The sequence below is a fragment of the Curcuma longa genome, chromosome 15, assembly GCF_044706935.1.
Source record: "Curcuma longa cultivar G26 ecotype Majalengka, Jawa Barat chromosome 15, ITB_CL_G26_1.1, whole genome shotgun sequence".
Classification (NCBI taxonomy): domain Eukaryota; kingdom Viridiplantae; phylum Streptophyta; class Magnoliopsida; order Zingiberales; family Zingiberaceae; genus Curcuma; species Curcuma longa.
Genome location: NC_133875.1, coordinates 3147448 through 3160593, shown reverse-complemented (window position 1 = coordinate 3160593; position 13146 = coordinate 3147448). Strand labels below are relative to the sequence as shown.

At 40.7% G+C, this 13146-nt stretch overlaps 3 protein-coding genes across 3 annotated transcripts; 1 reads left to right on the top strand and 2 right to left on the bottom strand.

Moving 5' to 3' along the window:
* The first annotated feature begins 2345 nt into the window (after positions 1-2345).
* On the top strand, positions 2346-6156 carry LOC141846033 (uncharacterized). The gene is made up of 5 exons (XM_074734020.1): positions 2346-2412; positions 4265-4382; positions 4468-4536; positions 4618-4724; positions 5443-6156. Exons 2-5 carry the CDS (start codon positions 4274-4276, stop codon positions 5995-5997), a joined length of 840 nt encoding a protein of 279 aa, XP_074590121.1. The 5' UTR covers positions 2346-2412; positions 4265-4273; the 3' UTR covers positions 5998-6156.
* A 123-nt stretch (positions 6157-6279) lies between these two features.
* LOC141846035 (ureide permease 1-like) lies at positions 6280-8301 on the bottom strand. Its single transcript, XM_074734021.1, has 8 exons — positions 8169-8301; positions 7841-8090; positions 7634-7772; positions 7356-7546; positions 7251-7278; positions 7045-7172; positions 6605-6979; positions 6280-6532 (listed from the first exon to the last, which is right to left on the bottom strand). The coding sequence occupies exons 2-8, from the start codon at positions 8075-8077 to the stop codon at positions 6377-6379; spliced, it is 1254 nt and encodes a 417-aa protein (XP_074590122.1). The 5' UTR covers positions 8078-8090; positions 8169-8301; the 3' UTR covers positions 6280-6376.
* A 2992-nt stretch (positions 8302-11293) lies between these two features.
* Positions 11294-13031, bottom strand: LOC141846360 (flavonoid 3'-monooxygenase CYP75B137-like). Its single transcript, XM_074734382.1, has 2 exons — positions 12117-13031; positions 11294-12017 (listed from the first exon to the last, which is right to left on the bottom strand). The coding sequence occupies exons 1-2, from the start codon at positions 13014-13016 to the stop codon at positions 11358-11360; spliced, it is 1560 nt and encodes a 519-aa protein (XP_074590483.1). The 5' UTR covers positions 13017-13031; the 3' UTR covers positions 11294-11357.
* Between the last annotated feature and the right edge of the window lie 115 nt (positions 13032-13146).

Here is a 13146-nt window from a genome sequence, read left to right as displayed (position 1 = left end):
TAGGATCATTGATTACTCTTTCCTTGTCCATTACTTGTCTGAGTTGGATATAACTGAAAATTTTATGTATAGATGGAATGTATAATGAGACAAATCTTCAACTTTTGAGATATTGTGTCATTTGAAAGAGATGGAACACTTAAACCAGACAACAATTGAGGAAATGAACTGCACGAGGACAATATAATATTGAAGCAAAAAAGATTGTCTTGGTAAGTAGATTTAAGGTTGTAAATAAATCAAATGTTCATGAACAAAATTGGTGTTCGGCTTGGTAAGAGTTTGTTTATGTTTGTTGAATACACAAGATCAATTAAATAAACAAAGTTTGAACAACTCATTAAACATAACAAACAAGCTTGAATACATATATGTTCAACTCGTTAATGTTTGTAAATAATATTCGTGAATAATATTTGTGAATCATGTTCATTAATAAAACTCTTATCAATATGTTAAATAAACAAAGAAAATTTCAAAATAAACAAATAAATTTTTATTATCAAACTCAATAACCAACCAAACAAGATTAAAATATAAAAGTTTTAAAAAATCAAACAAGTTTGAATTGAGAACTCGATAACATTTAAACGAACTAAGCTCAAGCTATGTTTAAACCAAACTCAAGCTCATAAAAAGAAATCAAATCAAACTTAAACAATCATTTTAAAAACTCAGTTCTTTTTAAGCTCGGCTTGACTTGGTTATCTTATCAAACAAGCTTGAACAACATAAAACTTGACTCGGTTCGATTCGTTTATGACCCTAAGTAGATTATGCGACTAAATATATCTGTAACAGAAATTCTTGTTAAATGCTCCAAACAAGCAGCTTCGTATGGTGTAGCAACATATTTCAAGATGAGAAGTGATAAATAAAAATTAAGGTCAAAATTCACATGTCAATCTGAAAACTAGCCCATTAAAATAGATGCTTGCAAAAGTCACACAAAGAGAGTTGCTGATGTTTTTTTTTCCTATTCACCAAACCGTTACTTGAAAAGTTAATGGATAAAATTTACATGAAGCTCCTTTCACCAACTATAGCAGTGAAAATAAAATGATAAAACTGTAACACGTACTAAAATAAATCCTTGACACTTGATTCATTAGACAACATATACAAAAGGTAGAAGACTAGATTTAAAACTTGAGGAGGTTAGGTGGCAAATAAATTGGTTGATTCATGCTGTGTGCCTTTTGCCCAACAAGATCAAGCAAATCAACCACACTTCTCCTCTATAATTAGTTTGTGTCTCCCCAATCCTTTTGCTCCACTCAATCCTTCTGGGAGATGAGTGATAGTGTTTTCCCACCCTTGTTGCCTCATCATTTCATCATGTACAGGAAGACATTGTGTAAATATGATGTCATAAGATGGCTCAAACTTGCACAAAATGCCAACAATGGTTCTAACAAGAATGATCAAACTAGCCAAGTTAAAATGGTATCAAAATGGATCTAGTCATGGGCTTCTAATCGACCCTGTCGACCCAAATTCTCCATAGTGAAGCCACAGCCATTGCAGATTTTGTTCACTACATAGTAGTTTCTTAGTGGGCTCTGGATTCTCAATTGAACCAAGAATAATCATCATGTGCACTAGGGGCTTCAAGTTTGAAATGTGAAATAGATGAACAATGAAGAGTAAAATTATTTTTTTTGTCCAATTTATATGATATATTTTATCTTTTCTAACACTCCCCATCTTTCCTTGCTCAGACATTGATCATAATTCATAATCATCACAACAAATCTACAGGATTGGCAGTTAGATTTTGCTTTGTTTTTAACACCAGTTATTCAACCTGAACTCTGTTAGCTGTGAGAATGAGGTTAGGTTACTGCCTCGAATACGATTCATTCAAGAGCTTACGATGGGAAAGCCCCACATTTTTGGCAGGATCACTCAACCCCAGTGTTTAAAAAGAGATTGTCCGGCTTGGAGATCAGAGTTACCTTGATGGTTTGCGCTTTCTCGGAGGTGAAGGAAGCCATGGCGAGCGTCTCCTCGTCCACGAAGACCGCCTTCTTTGCCAGGATCTTCCACAGGAGTAGAAACTCGCACCCACATCCAAGATTTCGACGAGCGCGGCCTTCCATCTCTCGCCCCGGCGGCGAAGCCGACACCGACGGCCTTCTCCGCCATCGTCGATCTGTCCGCTTGCGTTCGACCGAAACCTTCGACCTCCGCCCCACTCTTCCGATAGATGGAAGGAAAAAAAACAGGAAATTATATATATATATTTTTTCATCGACGGTCAGCAATTATCCAAGAAGAACCAACGGTTACGATGCTACTGTATAAAACATTGAAATATCTAGAACATTCTACGACCTGGTAGGGTTTTGGGCAGGTTCGAGAGTGGGGAGCAGAGAAGCAGTCGCCAGATCCTCCTGAGTCCTAAGGAGGGTATCTGATTTTGCCTCTCTTCTCTTTCGTGATTCAGCCTTTTATCCTGATCGATTGTTATTACTCCTTGATCTGCACTATAGAGTTTCTTGTTTTTTCCCCCGATTGTTTATGAATACTAGTTGTTTGCAATTTTTAGGTTTATTTACTCTTCTTGTTTCAGTCTAAACGTCAGTGATGCTTGCCCTTGTTCTTCTGCGTTGACGTACTAATGTTTTGATTTTGAGTTTGCTATAAGTCTAGCTAGAGGGTTTTGGTCAACTAGGGTTTTAGATCCGAGAAATTTGCAGTTTTTTTGGAGCTTGTATCTCTCTCAATCTTGAACTTTGAGAAACACGATAGATAAATACGGGTACACTTTCTGATTCAGTGTTAGATAGTAAGTGACTACCATAATAATGAAGTTAAATTTGGATGTAAGCTACATAGATGTTATTCTTCCATTGAACTCTATGCTTTGTTTTAGTTTGTCCATATATAGTGAGGGTACAGCAGAGTAAAAACATTGTCTGCCCAAACATAATGAGATGTATTGTTATCATTAACGATTTTTTACATCAAAAGTCTGTTATCAATGCTGTGTTTGTTCATTGTTTGAATATATAGGTTTAACTGCAAAACAGTAAATTTTCTATGTTATGTTGATTGTTCCTAGAAGGGTGCATTGACGCAATGGTAAAGTTGTTGTCATGTGATCTGGAGGTCACGGGTTCGAGTTTTAGAAATAGCCACTTGCAAAGCAGGGTAAGGTTGTGTGCAATAGACCCTTCTCCAGGATCCCGCATTGGCGGGAGTTTCGTGCATTGGACTGTCTTTTTTTTTATGTTGATTGTTCCTAATAATCTTAACATCTCAAACTACTAAATATGTAAATTTATCTAGCACTAGGAATAAAGTATATGTCTAACAAAGATCCACCTAAAACGATGGACTTATACCCAATTTAGTATGTTTTTGAGAGTATGAGATCTGAAATGCCTCTGATGGATGATACAAATTATCCGGTCTCAAGCGAATAAATAATCTGTTGGTATAAGGTACTTTTTTCTGGCAGTACTTGTTACTATGTTGTACTCTTGGTTGGCAAGTGGCCTAACTTGTTTGTATGTTTGATGATTTCAATTAGCATTTTTCTAGGGTCATAGCATCAGAAGGTATTTGCTCATGACTCAAGTTCATCATTGTATAATCTCTGAGTTGGCATGAGCTTGACTCAATCTTTCTTATTACTCATGTTCATTATATTTGGATGTTGGACTTGTGCCAATTTGAGGCTTACTTCGGCTTGAATCAGCTGCTTGGAAACATAAAAATTCAACATAAAAGCTAATTTGTTGTCCTAATCGCATTATATTTCTCCATTTCCTTCTTTTAAGTAGCCATCATCAGCAATTTGCTCATTTCTCTTGCTCTTTTCACTCTCCAAAGCCCAGGCTTTGGCCTGTTAATAACAACAGACCCGTAGCAGCCTTGTTGCTGCTGCCAATAACTATGGCCTGTTGCCATGACTTCCCCTTTTATTTCATCGTCTTCCAATTGCATTTGCTTCCACCTTTCCCCTCATCTAGCATAGAATTATGTCAATAACTTTGATACCATTCATCATGATCCAGCAGTAGCAAATAAACTCATTAACTTTGCGCTTTGAAAGCTCAAAAAGCTTGACTCCTATTTAAAATCTCTATGCCTGAAAGGTATATAAATAAAGAATCCATGACAGATTTATACACAATTTCTCAAGTGAACTAAATTAAGGAATCATTGTGATTTATTAGCAATATTGTATTTTGAATATTTGTGTCTAGCTTTATAGTTGAAGTTGTGTTTGCCTTCTTGTCCATATCATTCTCAGGTCTCTAAGATGGCTTTTGCGAATAAAATTGGAAATCTCTTAAAGAAATCTGTCACTTCCAGTCCATCATTATTTCAAGCAATACGATGCATGTCATCTTCCAAACTTTTTGTTGGAGGTTTGCTATAATACCCATCAGAATATTTTGTGGTCTCGCCACTGAGTCAAGTTGTGCAACTTCTGATGCCTATGGCACTTAACAGGACTTTCATATGGCACTGATGATCTGAGTTTACGTGAAGCATTTACGAATTATGGTGAAGTAGTTGAAGGTAAGTTGTGATTTTCTTTCTGATTTATTGTAAAATTTGAACTACATGCATATGAACTCAAATGTATATATATTTGTGCAGCTAGAATCATCACGGACAGGGAAACTGGAGGATCTAGGGGTTTTGGATTTGTGACTTTTACTTCCAGCGAAGAGGCCTCTGCTGCCATCACTGGCATGGATGGGAAGGTGCATATGTGATGTTGTTTTGTTTGTTTACTGGAGATTAATTTTCAAATGAAACAGAATCTAAATGTTGCCACCTAATAAATTTTAAATACAAAATAAGAAAATGCCATATGTAGTTTCGGAAAGATATAGAATTAGCATGGCAATCTTTTGTTTATGATGATGAGCTATGAATATGTGGAAAATGGCATTGCTGACCAACCAAAAATGATGTGCCATTGCATTCGATTTTTAGAATCAACATGACATAACTAACATCAGATGTCTTTTGATGTCTAATTGCACATTCACAGATAATGTACTATTATTTGATAAGTTTGATGACGACTCATTTTTTCAAAATGGTATTGGATCAAATTCTGCATCTTCTACTCTATCACCCATTTTAGGCTTTCTATTGTCACCCGAACAATGCTTGCCTCAGTGCAGCTCTACACTGAATTTGTAAGTTACTGTCATTTTGGTTTGGGAGAAAAGTACAGTTTATCACGTAGTGTTTCAAATGAAGTTTTCCCAGCAAATTGCAAATAACAAGTGGATAGAAGCATATGAACATTGTAGTGAGACGAAAATCTGTATTTAAACTTATAATAAATGCATGCTAATGATCATGTTAAAAGCAAATCTTTAATTGTGACATGAGGATACATTGTGTTAACTTTAAAATTACATTCATTATGTTATGTTCTAATATCAATGGTGATTATTATTATGCCAGGATCTTCACGGAAGGATAGTTAGGGTAAACTATGCAAATGAACGAACTGGTGGATTTCGTGGTGGCTATGGTGGTGGTGGAGGTGGCTATGGTGGTTATAGTGGTGGAGGCGGTTATGGAGCTGGAGGCAATTATGAAGCTGGAGGTGGAGGTTATGGAGGTGGCGGTGCAAATACTTACGGCAGAGGCAACTACAATACTGGGAGTGGTGCTGCTGCTGGTAACTACGGAAGCCGTGGTAGCTATGGCGGCAGTGGTAGGGAATTCGATCGAACCAGTGCTGGTGCCAACTACGGTGTTGCTGGGGGTATCGGTGGCATTGACAATTACCAAATAGATGGCAGTTCTGGCAGAGGCAATGGTGGTTATGGAGGGAACAATGGGTTGTATGGTGGTGGCAGTGGTGACAGCACCTTTGGCAAGAGCACATCCAGAGGATTCAACAGCAGCAAGTTCAGCGGTGGCAGTTATAGTGATGACGATGATGAGGACGACTTATTGGAGCACAAATTCAAAGATGATGATGAACCAGATGACTACGCCAAGCGAGGGTAATGTATGAACATGCGATCTAAACAATTACCAACAATGAACATCAAGAATGCTAGACAATAAATCTGTGAACTTTGGTACTTGGCAGATTGTACGTTTGCAGATATCTGTTGCTATTTTGATATTACTGGTACATTATGAAATTAGAGATTGCATCGAGCTTCTTCTGTGCATATAATTTACATGAAGTTTCTTATTAAACATTTTTTTCAGTGAGTTTGACAAGGGAAATTTACCTGCTCTGAAGAAAAATACATGTTTACCATTGCAAAAAACAAACCAACATGCAGTTGAATGTCATCATTTGCTTACTTAAAACAAGGTAATGTTGATGTTACAAGTTTTCTTTTGGCTTTTTACACCCATTGAACAGTTTGCTTGATCAGTGCTTTCTATGCCCAGATGAAGCCATCAGAACCCCTACAGCAATGATAAACATAGACAACATGCTCACTAGCAGCGAGTAAGTCTTCTTTGATGACTTCCTGTACTCTCCAAATAGGATGATGCCCCAAAATGTGCTCACCAGTGGCAAGGCCTGACCAAGACAAACACAATTTATAGAACCATTCATCTTCTTCTCCGAAACAAAGGTGTCGATAACTCTTACCTGCACGGCATCAGCCGCTGCGTATCCGGCAGCTTGCCCGCCCATGAATTGAAAGCCATTCCCAAAGCCACAAAGTAGACCTGCCAAAAGTGCCCAATGCCTTCCGTTCCAGTCATTCAAATAAGCTTTGAAAGATGAACTTGGAAGGCCAAGAACAGGCTTGTACAGGAACCATATGTTCAATCCGATACCGACGACAAAGCACGAGATGGAGAAATAGAAGAATGCAGTGTAAACCACCAGGTGCGGCACCCCTTGTTCCAGCAAGTGCCACTGATCGTTAGTCGCCAAGTTAAACGCCGGCGAGAAGAGCGAGAAGCAAATGCCGGCAAAGAACACTATGACAAGGCCTAGACACGTGTTGGAGCCAAACACCTGCAGATACACAATGAATTGCCATGAAAATTGTGTGTATTTTAAATGACTGCACTGCCACTGACCTTGATCGATCTTCTATTTTCGAGCTCGATGAGGAATTCTGCTGTCCCAGCTTTTGCTTTCTCAGTGTTGATGTTTGAGTTTGAAACATCAGAAGAAACTCCCATCTCAGTGTCCTTGTGAGTAGAATCTGAGGTAAAAAAGGTGCATCTTTGTCAGTTAATCCACAACCTTTAGAAGTGTAAAAAGATAGAACACCACACAAGACCTTTTGCTGGGATATCCTTGTCTACTTGCTTGCTGCACTTGCATTACTGCACTTGAAAACATCTCCACTTAAAAACCACAAACTAACATTGTTGTGCCTAAAGACTACTACAAAGAGGTACCTAGTTTTGATCTTGTAGTTGCTTGATGAACCACTAAGCTTCTCTTTGTTATCAGCTGCATTTGATGAATGAACAGCAGAGCCAAGACAGACAGCAATGAGAAAGCAACCAACTCCAGGGAAAAGTATCTCAGCTTTATTGATTCGATCGTCGAGAAAATAGTTCAAAGTTGTTCCTGTCATTCAAACACACCAACATCATGCTCGTGAGCAATTCTTGCAAGATAACAACTGATCTTCTCGAGCAAAGGAAGAAGCAATACCTATAACTACAGTTATACTCGAAGTAATGACTTCAGTAACCGAAAGACCAACAAACGCCCAGGCATACTGAGTAGCAAGATTTCCAAGACTAAGAACAATTCCACCGGCCATGGCGAACAAGATCGAAGGCCAGTTGTCCTGTGGAAAGGGAAGAAGAACTGAATCAGCTTGTATCAGTCAAAAAATAGATGATTCCTTAATCCAACCTGCGTCAGTTGGGTGAAGAAATTGGGCATGTTAGGTTTGCTTTCTCCAATCTGCCCAAACGTCAATGCGATGAACACGGCCGCCAGGAGGTTGGTCACGGAATAATCGAGGTAAGTGTGCTGTGGAAGACGGCCTCTTCGTTCCAGAAGGGTCAAGACGGCAGGCCAAGTGCCCAGGAAGAACAGCGCCGCCAACATGAGGGCGATGGCACCGCCCTTGTCTTCAATGATATACATCTTGCTCGGATCTCTGAAAAACAGGAATCCACAAAGATGCAAGTGAACAAAGCAGAGCAAACTGTGGAAAAATCTGAATTAAAACACGCACAAAGATGCAAGGTGTCCTCCTCCGGATGAAGCCCAGGCCTGATCAAATTCTGAATGCTGAAATTTGAGTACTTTAATTGGAAAAAAAATATATTCTGAGGATCTGAGTCAAAGATACGAACAGTTTGCGTGCATCTGTTTCTTAGGGTTTACAGAGAGGCAAACGATTGAATGGCTTTAAAAAAGACAGCTATTGGCTGTGCAAGCGGTGGGCTGGTGTGAATCCAAGCGAGATTTTTTTCGCACGAGGAAGAATCTCAGAAAGGCCAACGAAAGATTCGACAAAACCACGTCATCGAAGTCAACGACTGTTGCGCTCAAAATCGCACAAAGATTGGATCGCATTTAATTAGTCAACGATGGGATAAGTTTTATTACTAGTGCAGTAGAAATAAATATTATACTTTTAAAATTATTATTTATGATCGATTATTTTATTTATTTAAAAATATAACTATTCTTTATATCTTCATTTTAATTAATTATTTTTATCATTTATAAATTTAAAAAAGTAATAAAGAGGGATGAATAATAATAAAATCAAATAAGGAGAAACAATGTGTTCTCTATCAATAAATCAACTTTAACATAATTAATCATGCACATAAATAAGCAAGAAGACCATCTACTTTAGAGTGTCGATGGCATGATGACGTCTCCGGGGCAATGGTGCAACGGTAGGACATCCGGATTGTAACTCAGGGACCCGGGTTCAATCCCTAGTTACGACGTATTTACAGGAATTTTCCTTCAAATGGGGAACGCAATCAAAGGATGCTGGGCATCTGGATTGGCCACCGTATGCGCTTCCCGATTTATCCTGGTGATCGATGGGAAACTTCCGTGGGACCGGACCGACCACCCCAGAGATGTGGCTACTGGGATTATCATTTTTTCGATGGCATGATGATGACTTATAGGATTTTCATGAGATATTAGTGTTTTACACGGCTCATAGAATCGATTAATTTTAAGGATGATCAATAAAATACACTACGATTGAGACTCAAACTTGAATTTATTTTTTTTATAGATATAACAGGAGGTGAATCAGTATTGATTAACTCATGCCATTGATTTATTATACATCTTTGGTATTTTAATCAAATCAAAGTATCTAACTTTTAGAATATATAAAAGTCTTATTTCCAAAATATCCTCTGTAGGTGTAGCTGTCAAGTATTTTTTTAAGAAAATATTTAATTTAGAAAAATTTAAATATATATATATATATATATATATATATATATATATATATTGTATTCCTAAGGTTTGCTTGATTATCATTATCATTATTATTATTAATTTTAATCGTGGGACCAGATCGGTCATCCTCAAGTATAGTGAATGAGGTTAACTGAAATTTATCATTTTTTAAATCATTCATATCATAATATCTGAATTATTTCCTACTAGGTTCAATCCTGAGCTCATTCCTGTGGGCATTTCAAATTGTACTTCCTTGAGCACTCCAATTATACTTCCTCAGGCACCCCAGCTATGCTTTCTCGAACACTCAACCTTTGTCTTACCACTCGGGATGCCACAATAACTACAAAACTACAGTACTCAAGATGCTACAGTATAACTCAAAATTTGATATTTTCTATGATGCTACACTAACTATGAACTATATATGGTGCTTGGATTATAGTACTTGGGGTGCTACAGTATTCACGATGCTATAGTAACTCAGAATACTATACAATAACTACGAACTATGGTGCTTGGATTGTAGTACTCGAGGTGCTACGCGATGTTATAGTAACTCGAGATGCTACAATAACTGCAAAGCTACAATACTCAAGAAAGTAGTCTATTCTCATGACCACTCGAAATCCATCCAATAATTTTCCATTGAAACTTAGAAATTCAGCCTCAACCTTTGACAACTCCCAATAGCCTAACAATCTGCCTACTAACAATCTGACAATATCAATATACGATCTAACAACTATCACTCTTGGCCCCCCAATGGCCCGACATGCCAGATACTACGTGGAGATTCTCTCTTGTCGGTTATATAAGGATCGATGGAGGTAAGTATTGGGGAGATGATTTTTTCTTCTAGTTTGTGGAGGCAACTCTTATCCACTACGCACTCGTCTCTTTTCTATTTTTTTTCTCTTTTCTACTAGTCTCTTCGAGACCTTCATTTTCTTTCACTCGATATTGACTTAAGCATTGGAGTGGCTGTGTTGATAGAGTCAGCCAACCCTGACATCTTTTGCTTCTCAGGCTAGAGACCTAGAAGGTTATAGTAGCTTTAGGAGAGGAGAAGCTCGAACAAATGAAAAAAGACATCATCAATAATATTTTTAATTAACTATTTAAAAAAAGTAAGTGCACTCTTTGATAAATTTTAGTATGCGTTTTGAGTAATTTTAGAAGTTAAATGTGTGATATTGTAAACATGTCATACGCTCCTTAACAACAATAAACAAAGGGACCCAACTGATTATTAAGATAGCGTCTAGTCTCCCTCATAAAAATAAGAGATTAGCAGAAAAAATTAATCTACCAAACTTAATTATCTTTCTAAGTTAATATCTCCATAAACTATCTACTACATTGTAATGCATACAAGTTTAGATAAGTTTTTAAAACTTTAAATGATTTTTTTATGATCCTCAATATGGCACATCAAAGTATAAAAATAAACTATTTTCAATTTTTTATCAGTCTTGTACTATCAAATCACACATATTTATTTATTATTTTTAATTTAATATATCTGTATGTATAATTTTTATTTAATATTTTAAAAAAGGAAAAAATAAAATTCCCACTGATATTTCCAATTTTGAGAAAAAAGAACAATTTAAAATTTCACTATTACTATTAAAATAATAGAGCAATGATTATCCAATCCTCATTCTAGCTTCCAAAATACTTTAAGGTTTGATACTCTTTAACTAAATTGGCCCTCGGGACATAACTGAATTGATTACGATGAAATAGACTTACAGAAGAGGATAAAAGTTCGAATTTTGATGAAGGCGAGCAATATTCTTTTCTATCGTGATCAATTATCTTCTCATAAATGGTCGTGGAGCCGACTGTATAGAATCACTGGATGACGGATTCACCTTTTGCTGAAAAGATAATCTCTAGACAATATTGGTAATTAGATATTTATTATGAAAATATTCAAACGGCCATGATCTAATTAATTGTCTCCAAATCCATGCTACGAACAACACAATTCGATATCGTAGGCTTCGGCGCGGAGCCTGGGCACCGGGAGGGCCGTCAGCGGCGCCGCCCTCTGCAACGTCAGCCCGTAGGCCTCCTCCATGTCCAGCTTGTCCGGCGTCTGCCCCTCCGGCAGCCTCCAGTCGAAGGCGTGCACCAGCGTCGCCGTCATCAGCTGCACCATTCGTATACCCAGGCTCATCCCCGCGCAGATCCGCCGCCCGGCGCCGAACGGGATCAGCTCGAAGTCGTTTCCGCGGAGATCCACCCCCTCGTGCGCGCCGCCGGGGAGGAACCGGTCGGGCTGGAACTCGGCCGCCTGAGGACCCCACGACGATGGGTCGTGCGTGATGGCCCACACGTTGACCAGTAGAGTGGCGCCCTTGGGGACGGTGAAGCCCCCCACCTCGCACCCCTCCGACGCCACCCGCGGCAGCGACAGCGGAGTCGACGGGTGCAGCCGGAACGTCTCCTTCACCACCGCCTGCAGCAGGGGAAGGTTTGGCAGGTCGGCCTCCTGCACCAGCCGCGATTTGCCCACCGCCGCATCCAGCTCCGCCTGCACTCGGCGGAGCACGGCCGGGTGCCGGATCAGCTCCGCTAGCGCCCACTCCACCGTGCTCGACGACGTGTCCGTTCCCGCCGTGAACAAGTTCTGCTCAAAACTCAAAATCAATTCACTCTTCGTCGATAAATGACAAAGATTGAATCCACACAAGAAGAAATTTCGTGATCGTTGATGATCATCACGCACCAGTAGCAAGGCCTTGATGTTGGTATCGGTCAGCTTACCGCCCTCGTCGTCCGGCTTCTCGGTCAGCGCTATGAGTACGCTCAATAAGTCCCTCCCTTTTCCTCCTCCTCCTCTTCGGCCGGCCGCCTCCGCTCGGCGGTGCTCCTCGATGATTCCGTCGAGCATCTCGTCGTACTTCCGGTGCAGGCGCTTCATCCGCGCCACCACGCCCTGGGGGTCGAGCCACCTCAGCCACGGAACGAAGTCACCGACGTTAAACTCGCCGGCGAGCCTCATCAGCTCCACCACCATCTCTTTGAATTCCCCCGACGCCGCCCCCTCCTCCTCGAACACCCTCCGCCCCAGCATGGCCCGCGCCAGCGCGTTCGTCGCGCACACGTTCACCGCCTGCCCCACGTTGACCGGCTCCCTGCCGCAGATGAGGGCGCGCACCAGGAGCCCTATCTCGCCCTCGCGGACCCACCGGAGATCGCCGAGCGCCTTGGCACTGAAAAGGTGAACGGAGCAGAGCTTTCGGAGGTAGCGCCAGCGCGGGCCGTAGGGCGCGAACACGAGATCCTGGTAGTTGTAGGCCACGTGCTCAGCGCCGGAGTTTGGCGGGCGGTCGCTGAAGTTGGCGTCCTGCGCGCGGAGGAACTGGGAGGCGACGTCGGAGGAGGCGGCCACGACGACATCGACGGAGCCGAAGCGGAGGCGGAACAGGGGGCCGTAGATCTTGGACAGAGCCTGAAGGGTCCGGTGCGGCTTCGTCCCTAGCTGGGGGAGGTTGCCGAGGACCGGCCAGCCGCGGGGGCCGGGAGGGAGTGGCCGAGCGCGGCCGCCCCGGTGCATCGACTTGTAGTAGAAGAGGAAGATGCAAGGGAGCAGAACGGACAGGAAGATCGGGAGAAGATCAAACATGGCTCTGTAATTTCGAATGCGTTGTTGCATGGGAAACGACCACTGGTTTTCTAGGCTATTTAAAGTCGAGTGGAGGAGGACGATGGAGAACTGAAGCAGCTGAAGCAAACAGGTAAATCGCGGCGGTTGT